The sequence below is a fragment of the Coregonus clupeaformis genome, unplaced genomic scaffold (genome assembly GCF_020615455.1).
Source record: "Coregonus clupeaformis isolate EN_2021a unplaced genomic scaffold, ASM2061545v1 scaf2201, whole genome shotgun sequence".
Lineage (NCBI taxonomy): Eukaryota > Metazoa > Chordata > Actinopteri > Salmoniformes > Salmonidae > Coregonus > Coregonus clupeaformis.
In genome coordinates, this window is record NW_025535655.1 from 62,914 (window position 1) to 80,660 (window position 17,747).

The following is a 17,747-nucleotide window of genomic DNA, read 5'->3' on the forward strand; positions in this document are numbered from 1 at the left end:
TGTACAGTTGGCACTATGCATTGGGGCAGGTAGCGCTCTCCTGGCATCCGCCAAACCCAGATTTGTCCGTCGGACTGCCAGATGGTGAAGCGTGATTCCTCACTCCAGAGAACACGTTTCCAGTGCTCCAGAGTCCAATGGCGGCGAGCTTTACACCACTCCAGCCGACGCTTGGCATTGCACATGGTGATCTTCCAGAGGCAGTTTGGAACTCGGTAGTGAGTGTTGAAACTGGTGCCGTTCTGTGTGGCCTACCACTTTGCGGCTGAGCATTTGTTGCTCCTAGAAATTTATATTTCACAATAACAGCACTTTCAGTTGACAGGGGCAGCTCTAGCAGGACAGAAATTTGATGAACTGCCTTGTTGGAAAGGTGACATCCTATGACGGTGCCACGTTGAAAGTCACTGGGCTCTTCAGTAAGGCTATTCTACTGCTAATGTTTATCTATGGAGATTGCATGGCTGTGTGCTCGATTTTATACACCTGTCAGCAACGAGTGTGGATGAAATAGCCAAATCTACTCATTTGAAGGGGTGTCCACATACTTTTGTATATATAGTGGATATTCTTTAAGAATCAATGGGTACATGTCTTTCATTTAAAAGTCCAAAAATGGATGTAGCAATTTCAGATTGCCGCTTTAAGGCAGGAGGTCCAGTAATGAAGGCTAGACCATGCACCAAAATATTATGTTGGGACATTTTGGGAGTACATAATCTAATCTGTTTTTGATACGTTGTTTGGAGTTTGCTATTGGTTTGTAGTTCCTTAAGTGCTGGGCAGACCACTTTTAGTTTATCAGTTTACTGCAGGGTTAGGTATGAATTGCAACTGTGGCTGGGAACTTGGGAGGATTAAACTATGAATTACAACAGGAGAGAAGGTCTGTCTTTGTCCCAGAGAGGGCTAGTTCATGGGAAGCTCTTGTTCTAAATGAGAAGCAATTATCTTGATATGCCCTAATTATCTCGACTGAATCAAATCAAATGTATTTATGAAGCCATTTTTACATCAGCAGATGTCACAAAGTGCTTATACAGAAACCCAGCCTAAAACCCCAAACAGCAAGCAGTCCAGATGTAGAAGCTAGGAAAGACTCCCAAGAAAGGCAGGAACCTAGAAAGAAACCTAGAGAGGAGCCAGGCTTTGCCGGGTGGAGATTATAAGAGTGCATGGCCATTAAGGCAAGATCGTTCTTCAAGAATTAGTTTGGGAAATCTCAAACTTACAGTGCTATTGAACTCAATTAGCTGCAATTTCCCAAAATTGATAGTGCTCGTTCCATGTGGTTTCAATCACTTCCTGACTGCACCCCGTTTGATTTGAATGAAACCTTCCATACATGTTTGCCCATGGTAGAAGTGGTCAGAAAGTGACATTTTGGACCTGAATACCAAAACAATCAGGAGATAGAGGTGCTCAAAGTTGACCCATTTTGCATACCCCACCCTACCATGAGACATCCATGTCTTCATCACCTGAAAAATATAAACAGTTGAGTTTGATATCATTTGAAAACTTACAAACAGGGTTGTCAAATTATTTGATAGTTTCTTGAAATATATTTTTTTTAAGGCCCAGTACAGTCAAAAACGTGATTTTCCGTATTATTTGTTTTATATATTTCCACACTATGAGGTTGGAATAATACTAAAATGTGGATAATGCCATTTTAAAGTAAGAGCCGTTTGAAAAGTCTGCCTGAAGACACGGCGGTTAGAACCAAAAATCTCTCATTTGGACTCCAGACCAAAGTACACATGTCCACCGGTCTAATGTCCATTGAGCATGTTTCTTGGCCCAAGCAGGTCTCTTCTTATTATTGGTGTCCTTTAGTAGTGGCTTCTTTGCAGCAATTCGACCATGAAGGCCTGATTCACACAGTCCCCTCTGAACAGTTGATGTTGAGATGTGTCTGTGACTTGAACTCTGTGAAGCATTTATTTGGACTGCAATTTCTGAGGCTGGTAACTCTAATGAACTTATCCTCTGCAGCAGAGGTAACTCTGGGTCTTCCATTCCTGTGGCGTTCCTCATGAGAGCCCGTTTCATCATAGCACTTGATGGTTTTTGCGACTGTACTTGAAGAAACTTTCAAAGTTCTTGAAATGTTCCGTATTGACTGACCTTCATGTCTTAAAGTAATGATGGACTGTAATTTATCTTTGCTTATTTGAGCTGTTCTTGCCATAATATGGTCTTGGTCTTTTACCAAATAGGGCTATCTTCTGTACACCCCCCATATCTTGTCACAACACAACTGATTGGCAGAAATGCATTAAGAAGGAACGAAATTTCACAACTTAACTTTTAAGAAGGCACACCTGTTAATTGAAAATCATTCCAGTTGACTACCTCATGAAGCTGGTTGAGAGAATGCCAAGAGTGTGCAAAGCTGTCAAGGCAAAGGGTTGCTATTTGAAGAATCTCAAACATAAAATTTGTTTAACACTTTTTTGGTTACTATATGATTCCATATATGTTATTTCATAGTTTTGATGTCTTCACTATTATTCTACAATGTAAAAAATAGTACAAATAAAGAAAACCCCTTGAATGAGTAGGTGTGTCTAAACTTTTGACTGGTAGTATATATATATATATATATATTTAACATAAAATATCTAAAAACGCATTAAACTCAGATTTTTCTCATTTTCACATTGTAGCTTAGACCCACTATTACATCACCTGAGGTGTTTGTCTTGTGCCGTCATTGGTTGAGACAGCATACTCTTGAATACAGGGTGGGTGTCATTTCAATCATAGAAACAGAATTCATTGAATGGACCTATTCCTTCAGACCACTCCAATTTAGCAGGTACACTTTAAATTTAAATGTAAACTTCCAATTACTACCAGAAAGATGGCTGCCGGTCCACCCACCGTCAAATGTCAACTTGAAAGGTAATGTCTTTCTATTATTTCTATTTCTATTATGGCAATAAGGAAGATTGACAGTTTAATTTAAACAATTGATATTCTCACTCAAGTCAACATTATCGGATGTGGACCTCCAACCATCTTTGTGATACCATTTGAAAAGTGACATATTAATTGTATTCACATTTTAGTGTTTATCAGCCAAAACATGACACTCTCCCTGTATTCAAGAGCATGCTGTGTCTAAACCGATGGTGGGCACAAAACAAACCCCTCTGATGATGTAATATTGGGTCTTAGCCATGACAGACTGACCAGGTGAAAGCTAGGATCCCTTAATGATGTCACTTGTTAAATCCACTTAAAATCAGTGTAGATGAAGGGGAGGAGACAGGTTAAAGAAGGATTTTTAAGCCTTGAGACATGGATTGTGTATGTGTGCCAATCGGAGGGTGAATGGGCAAGACAAATGTTAAGTGATTTAAGTGCCTTTGAATGGGATATGGTTATAGGTGCCAGGCGCACCGGTATGAGTGTCAAGAACTGCAACACTGCTGGGTTTTCACGTTCAACAGTTTCCCGTGTGCATCAAGAATGGTCCACCAACCAAAGGACATCCAGCCAACTTGACAACTGTGGGAAGCATTGGAGTCAATATCGGCCAGCATCCCTGTGGAACTCGACACCTTGTAGAGTCCATGCCCCAATGAATTGAGGGTGTTCTGAAGGCAAAAAGGGGTGCAACTCAATATTAGGAAGGTGTTCCTAATATTTTGTACACTGTGCATATGAACCTTTAAAAAAGTTTACGCATTTTTCAGAAGTTACGTATTTTTAGCTAATTGACGCTAAAGGTTCAAATATGACAATTTTAATGAAAACTTTTTCAATTAACTAGAAAATAGTTTGACAACCTTGTTTGTAAGCTTTCAAATGATTTCAAACTCAACCATTTATCTTTTTCAGTAATGAAGACATGACTGTCTCATGGTAGGGTGGGGTATGCAAAATGGGTCAACTTTGATTACCTTTAACTCCTGAATGTTTTGGCATGGTCCAACATGTCACTTTCTGACCACTTCTACTTTGGGCAAATGTATGGAAGGTTTCGTTCAAATCAAAAGAAGTGCAGTCAAAAAGTGATTAAAATCATATGATACGACCCATACACTAGTTCAATACAAAACAACCACAGTTTATCCTCAAAGTATTTATTACAAAAATACACTGGCAAAGTCATGACATAATACTGTCTATGATGGACAAAATAAATAGATAGCAAGCATCGCTGTGGCCTACGGAGCGAATCCACATTGAACTTGAAATAAGGTAAGCACTGAACAGCGTTAACAGTGTAAAAGTGAGAGATTTCACCTCTCCTTTGGCTTGAAATGCATGCAGTTCAGTGTACTTTAAGTTAAACACAAACACATTACAGCCAATTAAAAAGCACACCCATTTTCCCAGATTTTAGCAAATGTGTTTCTTTTTTTGAAAGATTTTTTGACTTAGTGTTTTTTCCTTTACAATTATTTAGAAAATAGATTATTAAAAAATGTCTGTTTGCAACACTAGAGTATTTCAACTAATTATGTACAGACCCATACCACTGGGCACAGACGTTAATTCAACATCTATTCCACCTTGGTTCAATGTAATTTCATTGAAATTATGTGGAAACAACGTTGGTTCAACCAGTGTGTGCCCAATGGGATATTAAAGTACCAAGTGTTTGGATACAGCACAGAGCAATGGGTGGTGTGTTACGGAGGCTATTCAGCTTTGACTGAATAACACGCACGACCTCCTTGGAACATCATTCTGAACAGATGGGCGCACAACAGCACCCACTGGTAGACATAGCCTATAACAAATAGCTAGCTAATGACTACTAGAGAGACTCTCTTAGAGACTCAAATCAAAAGGCACAAACGTTGACAGGATGAGCAAAAATAGAACACTACCATTTCTTTGAAAATTCAGTATTGACAGTTAGCCATCACATGGCACCCTGTAGTTGAATGAGTAGGGACCTGGGGATAAGGGTTGGTTAGTCAACAAAGAACATGTCCAAATCATCCACATCAGACGTCACATACCCGATAAAGAACTTTTTCCTCCCACTCAGGTTCTCATGTCAGTTCGTAGACTAATTGCTGAAATGAAAGCCGGGGGGAGACAGTGGTAGACTCACACGGATGAGTCTCCATCTGAAATTTAACATTTCCAAATCAAATAGACAAATACGGAGTATAGGAGATTAACAAGAATGGTAGTATACCTAATTGAGTATACAATCTTGCCAGCAGACCGGACATAAGCTACTGAACAAATGTATTAGCACAATTGAGACATGGATTGTGCATGTGTGCCATTCAGAGGGTGAATGGGCAAGACAAAATATGTAAGTGCCTTTGAACAGGGTATGGTAGTAGGTGCCAGGCACACCGGTTTGAGTGTCAAGAACTGCAACACTGATGTGTTTTTCACGCTCAACACTCATAAGATGAACAGATTTAGTCCTGGATATAAGGTTTCAAGTTCCTACATGTGACAATGTAAATATTGAACAAACAAACAAAAGCTAAGCTCCAGAAATAATAAACTGGCTTCACAAATGACACATTTAGCCAACTCCGCATGGGTAAAATGAACATTAAAATAACCTGAAGCTTTCCCACAAGAAATACAATGTCAGATCTATCCAAAACTATTTGCACATCTGACCCCAAAACCACCGATCAATTCAGTTAGGCCCATAGTCAGTTCCCTTTCCCACTGTATCCCCTCTGTATGGTCTGCCAAGGTAAGAAGATTATTAGGCTCTCAGAAAGATACAGTAAGAAGCTGCACTACAGTACGTCCACTAATAGAATATAATCATGTAAAGCTGCTGTTATAAACCTTGATAGATTATACGTAGCAGAAAGTGGCCTATGATCAGCATGAGGTTCTCCTTGGTTGTCTCTTGCTTTAATTCACTGAACCACTCTTTCAAAATGCAAACTATGTAAATGAGGGTGAGGGGAATTAAGTGTGGTTTAAATGCAGACGGTGTCACTGTCTTCCTGACACTAGTACTTTGAATTGTAAATTAACGTGAGACAATAATAATCTGCCATTAGAATTAGAATTTCAGCGGGCAGAAGATAACGATTTAATTTATTTGACACATTGAGCTACACAAATGCAATCCAGAAATCCCATGAATTATGGATATTTAATTCGATCATAATTTCCTATACCTATCTGTCTACATAAAAACAGTAAGGGCATGCAAATGATTACCAAGTCACCAATCTGCATACCAAGCATGTTTAGTGTGAAACTAAATGGAAAGGTGAGTGAAGTTTGGAAATACATTAGCAGAGGTAGTCAAACGGAAACAGATATTCAATGTCAGTCTACAGTAGCCTATAGGCCTATCACTTGAAAAGCTGTTCATATATCAACCTCTACTGTTGGTCAATACAGCACAGATTAGAGATGGGCTACTAATGAACCTGCTGTTCCTTTGTTCTCATAAAGGTTTGGTATACTAACACTTCTCTGTGCTAGGATGTCAATCACTCCATCTATCCATTATCTGCAAGTGCTAGGCCTATATGGAGAAACTTTGGAAATTGCTTAACATATTCAAGTGATAAACTTGCCAATTATTTAGCTAAAACATGAATCTAGAAATGATTATCATAATCAGAACAGTAATACTTTCACTAAAGTAACTACAGGTAGCCTAAGCTAAACACAGTTGGGTGTTGGCTGCAATCAAAGTTTCAATGATTGTCCATTTACCATCTCTCCATCATAACACCTGGGTCTAATACGACCACTAAAATGCACCATAATTTACTGATCATACCTAAAATTCCTCCCTAACCTCTTTCTGCCTCAAGAAGCCTTGATGCTGTGGTGAATGTTGGTAAAACAACAACTTGTTAATAGTATATCTATCCTACAGCTTTAGGAAACCACCCTCAAGTGACCCATCATTACCATAACGTAGCAGAGGTCCAATAGGTCAAAATAGCATCAAACAGTGAACAAAACAACGCTTCTCCTTTGCTTCAACATAACGGAAACCAACATGCATAGGCCTACATTGATACATATTATTAACCAGCCTGGTCTCATAGACTAGACGTAACATAGTAAATGTAAATCCAGGACACTCAAATTAGTATGATATGTTACATTTTGTATGGTATTTATTAATTTGTGAAGTCAATCATCCATTTCGTATGATATGTTACGAATTACAATTTCGTATATGTTACAAATTTACAAAAATGTTACGAATTTTGCAAGACGTACAATACGTAACGTTAGCCACCTAGCTAGAATTCGTAACATATCATACATTTTGCAAATTCGTAACATATTGTATGTTTTGCAAATTCGTAACAGCTAACATTAGCCACCTATCTAGAATTCGTAACATAGCATACGTTTGGCAAATTCAGAACATATAATACGAATTGTAATACGTAACATATCACACGAAATGGGTGATGACTTCCACTAATTAATACACCACACGAAACGTAACATATCATACTAAATCGATTGTTTCAGATTTACATACAGAATAATACAAACAGCTCTGAGACCAGGTTGTATTAACCCATATTGAATATAGCTATGAAGAACACAACATGCAACTAGATGGCATCTCTGTATAGCCTAGTGCAGGTGCCACAGAAACTATAAATGTGAAGGATTAAATATATTAAATTATATTACAGTATTTCAATAGAAAAGCTGCCGTGTGGTCAATATATGATTGCTGAGGAAATTGGACTGAGCTCCATTTGTAAATACGGAAATGCGTGTTTGCTGAGGTATTAAATGTGTCTGAACTAATGTTCAGGTATAACATTCTACTGCAATGCCTTGAAATGTGAATTTTCCAATTTCTATTTTTCTGTATGTCTGAGTTCCAACTGATACACTTTTGTAACCTTCTGTTAAGTACATAAAATTAAGAACCAGAAAACAAGATGCCTGGTACATTACTTCCCTGTTAAGTCAGACTCAGTGTGAGTGTGGGGGAAGGTTCCTGGCTCTCTGTTGGGGTAAGGGGAGGGGTACAGGGTAAATGCTGTCTCACTGTGCTGTGCTGCCCTCTGCTGGTTGGGCTGCTCCCTGCTGCTGCTGCTCCTTGTTCAGGATGATGCTGATGATGTCTCCCTCATGTTCCTTCATGTGCTCCATCAGTCTCTCCTTGCTGGTAGACTCAAAGCCACATATACAGCAACAGAACAGCAGTACACAATACTCCATGCCGGCCCGGGACTGAACCCCCTCCTTCCCTGGGGGGCTGTGCTGGGGGGTGTCGCGCTGGGGGGCCTGCTCTCTGGAGGACCACTGGATGAGCTCTGTTGATGACCCTGAGCCGCCACCACCTCCCACACTGTCCACAGGGACCCATGCTAGAGGGGCTGGGTCCACCGAGACCCTCTCCTTCTCCTTCCCACCCTGCACCACACCAGACTGCTCTGCCACTGCCTCCCCCACTGCGGAAACCTTCTGAGGGGCACTGGGGGAACTACAGCCAAGGGAGAGAGAGAGAGCAGGCTCACCATCAAGACAGAGATATGACCCTACACATCACTGTTCACTGGGACCCAAACATAGGCTTCAGTCTGACTAGAAGCTTTTCAGATGGTGAAGGTAGACCGTTAAAACTCCAACCCCCATCACCCCATACTCACCGGCTGCTCTGGGAGATGGCCTCGTTGATGGCCTTGTTCACCTGCTCGTAGTTGTAGTTCTGATCGCCAGCGTGCTTCCACATGTGAGACTTAAGGGACGGAGGGTGACTGCACACATAGCCACACAGTGAACACCTGAAAACGAAAGGAGTAAGTGAGAGGGGGAAAGAGGGAGGGAGGAGAGAAAAGAAAGGGATCAAGTCTCTGTAGCAGAAGCAGCTGATTTAATATGCTGGTTGGGGCTCCCTTTAATCCCCTCAACTCCATTATATGAAAAGGGATCAGCTCCACTAAAGACTCCTCAGGGAGAGACCTAGTGGCACACATGCTCTGATACTGCTTATCTGTAATGCTCTATATTATGCTCCAGCCAACTCTGTATACCCAGACATCCTCCATATCTACACTAAAAGGAGAGTTCATTAGGAGTTATTTCGATGAGATGGGTTCTTCTTACACTTCAGTTTTTCCTCCATCCCCACACTCTTTGGAAGAGCATAGGCCTACTTTCTCTACCTCTCCCACTCCCCAGCCCAGGTCTCCCCTCTCTGAACCCGAACCCCGAGCTGGTCCTCACCTGTACTGCTCCAGAAGCTGAACCCTGACCTCTAACCCCTGAGCTGGTCCTCACCTGTACTGCTCCAGTAGCTGAACCCTGACCTCTAACCCCTGAGCTGGTCCTCACCTGTACTGCTCCAGTAGCTGAACCCTGACCTCTAACCCCTGAGCTGGTCCTCACCTGTACTGCTCCAGTAGCTGAACCCTGACCTCTATCCCCTGAGCTGGTCCTCACCTGTACTGCTCCAGTAGCTGAACCCTGACCTCTAACCCCTGAGCTGGTCCTCACCTGTACTGCTCCAGTAGCTGAACCCTGACCTCTAACCCCTGAGCTGGTCCTCACCTGTACTGCTCCAGTAGCTGGACAGCCTGGTGCTCCTGAGGATGTCTCCTCATGTGGCTCTTCAGGCTGTTCATGTTGGTCGTGGCAAAGTCACAGCTGCAGCACCTACAGTACCAGAGAGTGGGCCAGAGTTAGAGGGAACATCTCTGTACAGGCCTAGTTGTTTGACAGTTATGTTGCGCTTGGCTATTTATGCTCTGTTTACTATTCTGTTGTTTCGGCTGGTAGAGCAGGAAAAGCCTGGAGGGCCACATTGTTGTCTTGACGGCTATTTTGTTGCGTGGCTAAGCTCAAAGTGTAGCTGGCAGCACAATGTTCAGAGATGCGAGACACTGTGTGGCTCAAATGGATAAGATGGCCTTGGTTAAAAGGCGTGTGCTTCTCTGTGGAGCGGTTTGAAGTGAGTCAAGGATACCAAAGCATAAGGGTAGAAAGACTGCACTCCCCTGCATGAAAGGGCTCTATTGAGGGTCTATAGTGGGAAAACATCAAAACAAACGATGTGTGTGTGTGGCCTTAGAGAATAAGATCCCCCACTCAGACATCTGACGCCGCCTCGAGAATGTGTGTAGACACAGAACAGGGCAGATCCGCTTACACGGGTGATGCAGTGTGAGAAATACTCCAGCTGTAGACTCCAAGGTTGATCTTTACCTAACACTCACTGCCCCCTGCTGGAGATCTGTATCATAACATGTACATTCTATTTTATTAATGGTTTTGAGTGAGCAATAGGATTATGTCATCGGTAACATGGAAAGAGGTGAATATCTGGATTACTAAAATGAACCTAGCCTAGTTTGAGCGGTATCATCTGTTGGGCAGCAACAGCACGCAGCTCTCAACTGGGTTGTCACGTGGAGCACCTCACAGGAGAACAACGCCGGTAGACAATAGGGTGGGTAGGTAGGAAAGACGTTTCAACTTATCTACCTGTGAATGCTAACTAAGGCAACAATGGTATGCAAACAAGGTCCGAAGTCTTGGTTGAATCTTTGCGATGCGCAAATCAGTCATCATGGGATGTTTGAATGAAAAAAACAAACAAACAAAGCTTCCCAATTAAATGGTGACTGCAAAGTAGGCCTGCCTGGCAGAACGATATCATGATGATTACTATCAATCGGTAGGGCATTTGTTTCGCAAACTCTGCCATCACATGTAGGCTACACTGTAGGCCTACATTGTACAGCACAGAAACACCACTAGGAAGGTCTCTTGCTAGGTGCACAATTGAATAAAAGGGCAACTACAACCTCCCCAAAATATTTACCACAGCTAAAGAATTGTCTACTGATGTGGTTTAAGCATTGTTGTGGAATTAGAACATCCAATTGTTGTTGTTTTTTCTATAAAAAAAAAGTGATTGAGAGTTAAAACCTGAACAAATTCGGAAACCCGGAAAAACTCAAAACGGAATTAAGCAAATTATTAAACTGATCTTATAGGGCCCTACAACTGTAGCCTGCTGACTTGCTAACAATAACACCCTTTTTGAGATAGGTTAGGTTATTATAGGCTAGGTTATTATAGGCTAGCGCACATCCCACAAATTAATGATAAAATCACCTGATATTGCAATTACGCATGCATCATCCACTATCCTGTGAGATCTTGGCACAGGACAGTATTTTTTCAATTCGGCCAGTAGCTTTGAGTTGGCACTGGCCTGGAGTGCCACTGGCAAATTTACCTGAATGTCAAGTCCTAAGGAATCCAAATTGCAATCATGATGAATCCTATCGACATGATAAAACACACAGACGGTAGACACGCAGCACCAACCTGTAAGGCTTGTCAGAGTTATGGATCCTCCGGTGGTTCCGAACACCAACGTACGTGGAGCTGGTGTAATCACACACATCACATTTGTACACCTTCTGCGAACTGATGGAGTCTGGAGAGCGGAACAAAAGTACACTCATGAAATATCGTGGACAAAGGATGAGGTGGCAATAAAAGAAAAAATATCAAAATGGGTAGAGGAGAGGATAATAGGTGAGAAACAGTATTTGATTTAGAGTAAAAAGACTGATCATGTTTGGTCAAGTTGAAAAATACACTTAGCGCAACGCTCACCATTAAAAACATTTTATTCAAGCTTTTTTATTCAAGGCTTGACTGTTCTGATGAAGGCCATTGATGAAGGCCGAAACGTCAAGCTTATAACAGTTGCTTAAATAAAATACATTTTTAATGGTGAGCGAGCGTTGCCCTTGTTACTTTTCAAATTAATAAAACATTTTTGGGTTGCATCTCACGTTGGTTGAGAGCCCTCCCCTTCTTTCCATTTAAATATACATTTAACACATTTCTCACCATCATCTGTCATCTTTTCAGATTCCTCCATGGTTGCCGTGGTTTCAGTGACAGGGGTTAGTGTTGCGTTGGCGTCGCCCAAACCGTGCTGGTCTCTCTCGTGGTTCCTCAGCTGACTCTGTGGAAAGGGTCAGTAATAAAACCACCAACAGTAGAAACTTAACTTAAAAGAGATCTTCTGGGGCCTGGAAAAAGCACACAGGCTACCCTCACCTCTCCAAAATTATCTCTGGAGTCCGAAACCCCACAGAATGTTATGATTATGTCTGCAGAAACGGGCGAGGTGTCTCATGAAAGTAATGAAATCAATAGGCTAGTTCTCTACTCCCTGAATCAAACTAAACTTCCCCTACTGCACTGCACCAACCAGCACTATGCTGCAGACAAACTTCCATCTCAACTCTCACTTCTACAATCAATTCATCTTATCTTTATGACTGTAATTTGGGTCATCGAGAAACAAAACCTCTAGAGCAATATTCTCTCCTAGAGAAGGAGCCGCTTCAATAATACATTTCTGCCCAGGGACATTGAAGCACACAGTCTGTCCTAATTTCTCTCTCTTCAGTCCTTCTACTCACTTTGTAATAGAAGGCGTCAGTACACTGCTTGCAGTGGTACATCCTGGTCTTGCAGTGGTTGATCATATGGCTCTCTAGATCTTTGCTGTCTGGGGCAATGTGTTCACAGATGGGACACTGGTAGGGCTGTCTTTGGCGGTGTACTCGCAGGTGCTGCTTGATGTAGCCCTTGTTCCCGCTGCTGTAGCGACACAGGCGACAGCGGTAGGGCCTCTCGCTGCCAGGGATGTAGTCCACCAGACCTCCACCAGGGTTACCTGGGTCCCCCCCTACACAGCCGCTGACCCCCCCAACGTGCTGGCTCTGGGCGTTGTCCTGGAGCTCCTTCAGGATGTCCTCGTCCGAGGCGTTCTGGTCCGAGCGCTCCTTCAGCCTCTCTATGACCGTCAGCAGGGACAGGCTGATGCCAGCCTTGGCGGGGCCCTCGGCCAGCCCGTCCTCTCTGGACCCCTGCAGTTCCAGGTCTACCAGGGCTGCCCCAACGCTACCCATGCCAGCCAGCTCCTCTACCGCTGCAGGGGCTCTGTCGGTTGCTACTGCTACATGGCCATCTCCAGGAGCCTCTGGCCCGTGTCAGGGCTCTGGGAGCACTGGCCCACGATGCTCCTGATGTGCTCCACGGTCCTCATGGGCATGGCCACCAGGGCTTCAGCAGCCAGGGAGTGCAGCCTCAGAGACTCAGAGTGGGTCCTTCTGCGGGCTGGGGGAGCGTTCTCGTCACGTGGAGGGTCAGTGTTGGTCTGCTGCCTCTCACTGTTGCTCCAGCCAATCACCACCTCCTGCTGCTGCCCCTCATTGTAAGCAAACATTGGCTGGTTCTCCACATGGCTCGCCTCCTCTGCAGCCAGCAGGCTCTTGTCTCTGCCCACCTCTGGGCTGGGGAGGAGGGGGAGGGGCTGGGTGGCCACAGGTTCCTCTGCGCAGGGCAGTCGCTCCACTATGACGTTGATATGGCCGGCACTGTTGGGGCTGCAGCTGATGATCTTCTGGGCTGACGACAGGAGGCTGTCTGTTGTGCTGGTAATTTGACGACAGTCCTGCAGAAGTTCCACCTCCGTCTCTGTGGTCACCTGTACCTCCAACATTGGCTCCTCAGTGACAGGGTCTTTAGAGGGATACGGCCCCTCCACTGGGCTCTCCTCTGTGATTGCTTCTGTCATGGCCTCATTCCCACACTCCGCCACAGGGGCACAGAGCTCGATCTGGAAGGTGGACATCTTGTTGAGGTTCTGGGATTTCTCTGGTACCGGGGTGAGGACCACTATGGCTTCCTCTGCAGGAGGAACCACAGGAGGTGCTGGTGCTTCTTGTCTGGAAGGTGCCACTGCCTCGTCCTCAAAGATAGGGTAAGAGCAGTCCACCAGACCTGCGTGCTTCCATGCATGGGTCTTTAGCATTCGCTGCTGTCCACACACATAGCTGCAAATCAGGCAGCGGTACATCCCATACTCCTCATAGCTGTACCACTTCTTTTAGCAGGGATCTCCTCAGCACAGTCCATGGCTGTTTTGAACACAGCCTCCTCCACACTACCCCCCATCCCTAACCCCTCATTCCCCTCGCTGGCCTGCTGGCTGGATACAGGATTCTTGTTAGAGTTGCTGCCCTCAAAGTGGAGCCTGACGTGGGCCTCTAGCTCCTCCTGGTGGCTGGAGGTGAAGCGACACTCAGAACACATAAGGATGAGGTCACTGTGCTGCTCATCGTGCTGCCGCAGGTGCTCCTTCAGCAGGCTCAAGGTCGGGGACAGGAACCGACACAGGCTGCACTGGTAACAGGTGATGGTCCTACTGCTGCCAGCGGGGGCACTGTTGACTGGCTGGATCTCCTCCTCTTTCACCTCTTCCTTCAACTCCCGGGCTCTCTTGCAGGGGGAGGACCCACCACTGCCCTCCCTGATCTCTGGGACTCTGATGGAGGCGCAGGACATGAGAGCTCTCTTCTTCCCAGCCAGGGTGCATCGACGTGGGCGCTTCTCCACGATCTTGCTGAGCTTCTCGATCACCTCGATGAGGGAGTCTGCGGCCTGTTTTTGCTGCTGCCTCTGGTCGTCATCCCCAGGCCCAATCAGGGTACCTGGGGGCGTTTCCACCCTTTCAGGGATGAAGACAGTCTCCTGTTGGCCTCTAGAGTGGGGGACCAGGATGGAAACTCCACTGCTGTCCTCCATGCCTGGAGAAAACAAAACAAGCCTGTTAAACTACCAAATCAGCTTGGCATGCATAGCACAGAAATATGATCATGGCTAGTAAACTCTTAATGTGTCTCTTGCAAATATCATATTGCTCTCTTTGGAAATGTGCTTCTTTCCATCTTAGTCAGACACAAACAAATGTTGGCTAAATCTGTTTAGGATTCCACTGAGCAAGAAACCTGTTGTGTTACTAGGTTCATGACCTGGCTGGGGCAGTGTGCAAAACACAGCAGGGGTCACAGAGTACACACCGAGTACAGTACTGAACTTGGAAAGTCCCAATCAGAGTTATTTAGTTTTACCATTCCTAAATCCAAGAATTCTATTTCATAGAAAACACTGTGGAAATTCAGTCAAGCAGATCAATGATAACTTAATAAGGATGAATTATTATTTACCAGTGCCACATTAGAGGAAGATAATATTGTGGTTAAGCACATTAAGTCTGCAATTGGTACCACACTTTCCCCTTTCTGACCGCAATCCTGGTTCCCTTTTCTTTGGGTTCTGCATTTAAGGAATAGCCTATGCCTAAATATCCATGAACTTTCTCCAGTACTGTACTACCTAGTGTTCCTTCTGCAAAAGTGACAAAGGCCTTGGGTAGGCAAAAAGCAGTTTGCACAATCCACAAACTGCGGTATATTAAGTGATTGTTCAAATCAAAGAGATTCAAATAAGATTAAGGTTTTAGCTAGGGTTTGGTGGCCAACTTGTTAACTGCCCACTTTGGCTTAGTAGCTAGCAAACTAGTTGAACGGGGACATCGATATGTGTGCATGACTAGGGAAACCTGCCCTCTCTGACAGAACAGGCTAAAAATAACATTTCATTCACCGAGGCGTGGATGGTTGACTCTGCCTCTGGCTAGCTAACGAAAGCAAAATAATGATCTGTAAAACCTTATAGCTAAATGGCAGGTAACATAGCCACAATAATCGCACAGGTGTGTCGAGAACATGGAGTCCAACGCTAGAGATATGCATTCTTTATCTGGAAAAAAGGCCCAGGACATGCACTGTACATGACAACAAGCCAACCAATTGAAGCTAAGCTAACTTAGCAAGCTAGCACACGAGTCTCTCACACAACACACTGTAAAATACATCTAGCTATTTCATTGGCTTCTCGTTTAATAAATGTCAAAGGGTCATGCGACTTTTATGTGTTGGTTAGCTAAGTACTTACTGATCCGGCAATTCTGAATGATCTTTGGCCTCAAAACATAAAAAACGATGCTTTATCCTTTAGCAGTAAAAAGTGGCCTCTGTCTCTCACACTGCAAAATGGCGAGGATGGAGCACGGATCACGTGACTCAAACCAAAATGGTCAGGTGACCAACATGGAATCCGTAATTTGAGACAATACCAGAGATCCACCAAAAAATCAACTGAACAGTTCTGACAGAATTGGTTTATGAGTATGTAATATGTGTGAATTCACAAGTTATATAACTTGTGTATAATGCAACTAAGAACAAAATGTAAACGCATATCAAATGGAGGTAAAGTGCAGGTGCAGCTATGTCACTGAGAAGCTCATGTTCAATGTGCTATGTAGTGTATAATATATTTTAAATCTGAAACATGATCTTCTTCAATTTCTATTCACCATTCATCCTACTAGTTTGTGTAAATCTGTAATTGCACAGCGCTCATTGGTGTTAACATGATCAAATACTGCCATCTAGTGCTTGTTAAATGACATTGAAAAGCTTGTTCAATCGCTTGCATGCCAATTAATTTACCAATCGCATAATGTTTGGTTTGTATTCCCATTGTGATTGGTGCTTGGTCCTTAACCCAGGGTTGTCCAAAGTCGGTCCTGGGCCCCCTCCTGGGTGCACGTTTTGGTTTTTGCCCTAGCACTACACAACTGATTCAGTAACCAACTCATCATCAAGCTTTGATTATTTGAATCAGCTGTGTAGTGCTAGGGAAAAAACCCAAAAACGTTCACCCAGGATCGACTTTAGGAAACCCTTCCCTTAACCCATAGTAGGCCATTAAAATATGAAACACCAAAGAAGAGGAAGAGGACTTTAAATCCTAGTGCCGAAACGCACTAAGATTTTTAACAAAAGGCAAACTTTTATACATTTCCACTGTCCTCCAAGACTTGCTGAATATCTTCAATTCATACTTGTAATGGTAGGCTACACAGTTTATGGAAAGCTGTTTTAACATATATTAATTGCATTTTTTTATATCAAATTCAGTTATCAATATCAATAATTCTAATTTTTTATAATAAATGTTTTTATATAATCAAATATACGATAATGACCTTCATGGAGGCGGGATCACATTTGCGTGCTCCTGATAGGTTCTCTGCTCCCACTGACAGATAGACAGGAAGACACAGGTGAGCAACATGGCCGGTGCATGGCGGTGCGCCACTTCCTTATATCATGCAATACTTAATTGAAATTCAAGGAACATTTGGAACTTAACTTCCATATTTAAGCAAAATATTTTGTTTTTCATACAAAAACTACACTACCTAGTTTAGGAAAGTTGCACCCGAATGTATTTTGAGAAACACGTGATCCAGCTGGAAATGTGGAATGGAATGGTCCAATGGAAATGCGAGGGCAAGGAGAGAGGTAGTCATTAAACGTGGTGCCTTCAATTTTGTAGGCAACTCCACGCACATTTACAAAAAACCTAAACGTCCCTTGTCTGTCACAAATGTTGAATACAATTATATTTGAACTTACTCTGCTGATTGTCTGTGGTCTTGGTCCTTCAGCTGGTCGAAATGTTAGACAAAATATCCACAGGAAAAGCATTATTAAAACGCAGGTCTATGTGTGTGAAGTACATGCACGCGATGCAGGCATACTAACAGGTTTTTACATGGTTTTGTGCATGTGCCAGGTGATAGAAATTTGAACTTCAGTAACAGAGCTCTAAAAAGTCGGGTAAACAATACTTTGCTGTGGATATTTTTTCTCAGATTTCGAGCAGCTAAAGGACCAACCGCACAGACGACCGGTAGAGTATGTTCAAATATAATGTTTATTAAACATACTGGCTTGTAAGGAAGCTTTGTTTCAGACTATATACCAAGAATCGGTATCAAAGTCTGATTTATTAGGCAAGGTGAGAGGATGTGTCGTAGCTGAGGCGGTGTGTGAAAACAGCCAGGT

The 17,747-nt window shown here is 43.3% G+C and overlaps 1 protein-coding gene across 1 annotated transcript; it reads right to left on the reverse strand.

Moving 5' to 3' along the window:
- Nucleotides 1–5,308: 5,308 nt before the first annotated feature.
- znf507 (zinc finger protein 507) lies at nucleotides 5,309–15,875 on the reverse strand. The gene is given in 9 exon segments (XM_045219263.1): nucleotides 5,309–8,434; nucleotides 8,601–8,735; nucleotides 9,502–9,606; nucleotides 11,287–11,398; nucleotides 11,821–11,938; nucleotides 12,402–12,943; nucleotides 12,946–13,875; nucleotides 13,878–14,573; nucleotides 15,784–15,875. Coding segments are annotated over 8 exon segments (3,078 nt in total). The 5' UTR covers nucleotides 14,572–14,573; nucleotides 15,784–15,875; the 3' UTR covers nucleotides 5,309–7,992.
- Nucleotides 15,876–17,747: the final 1,872 nt, after the last annotated feature.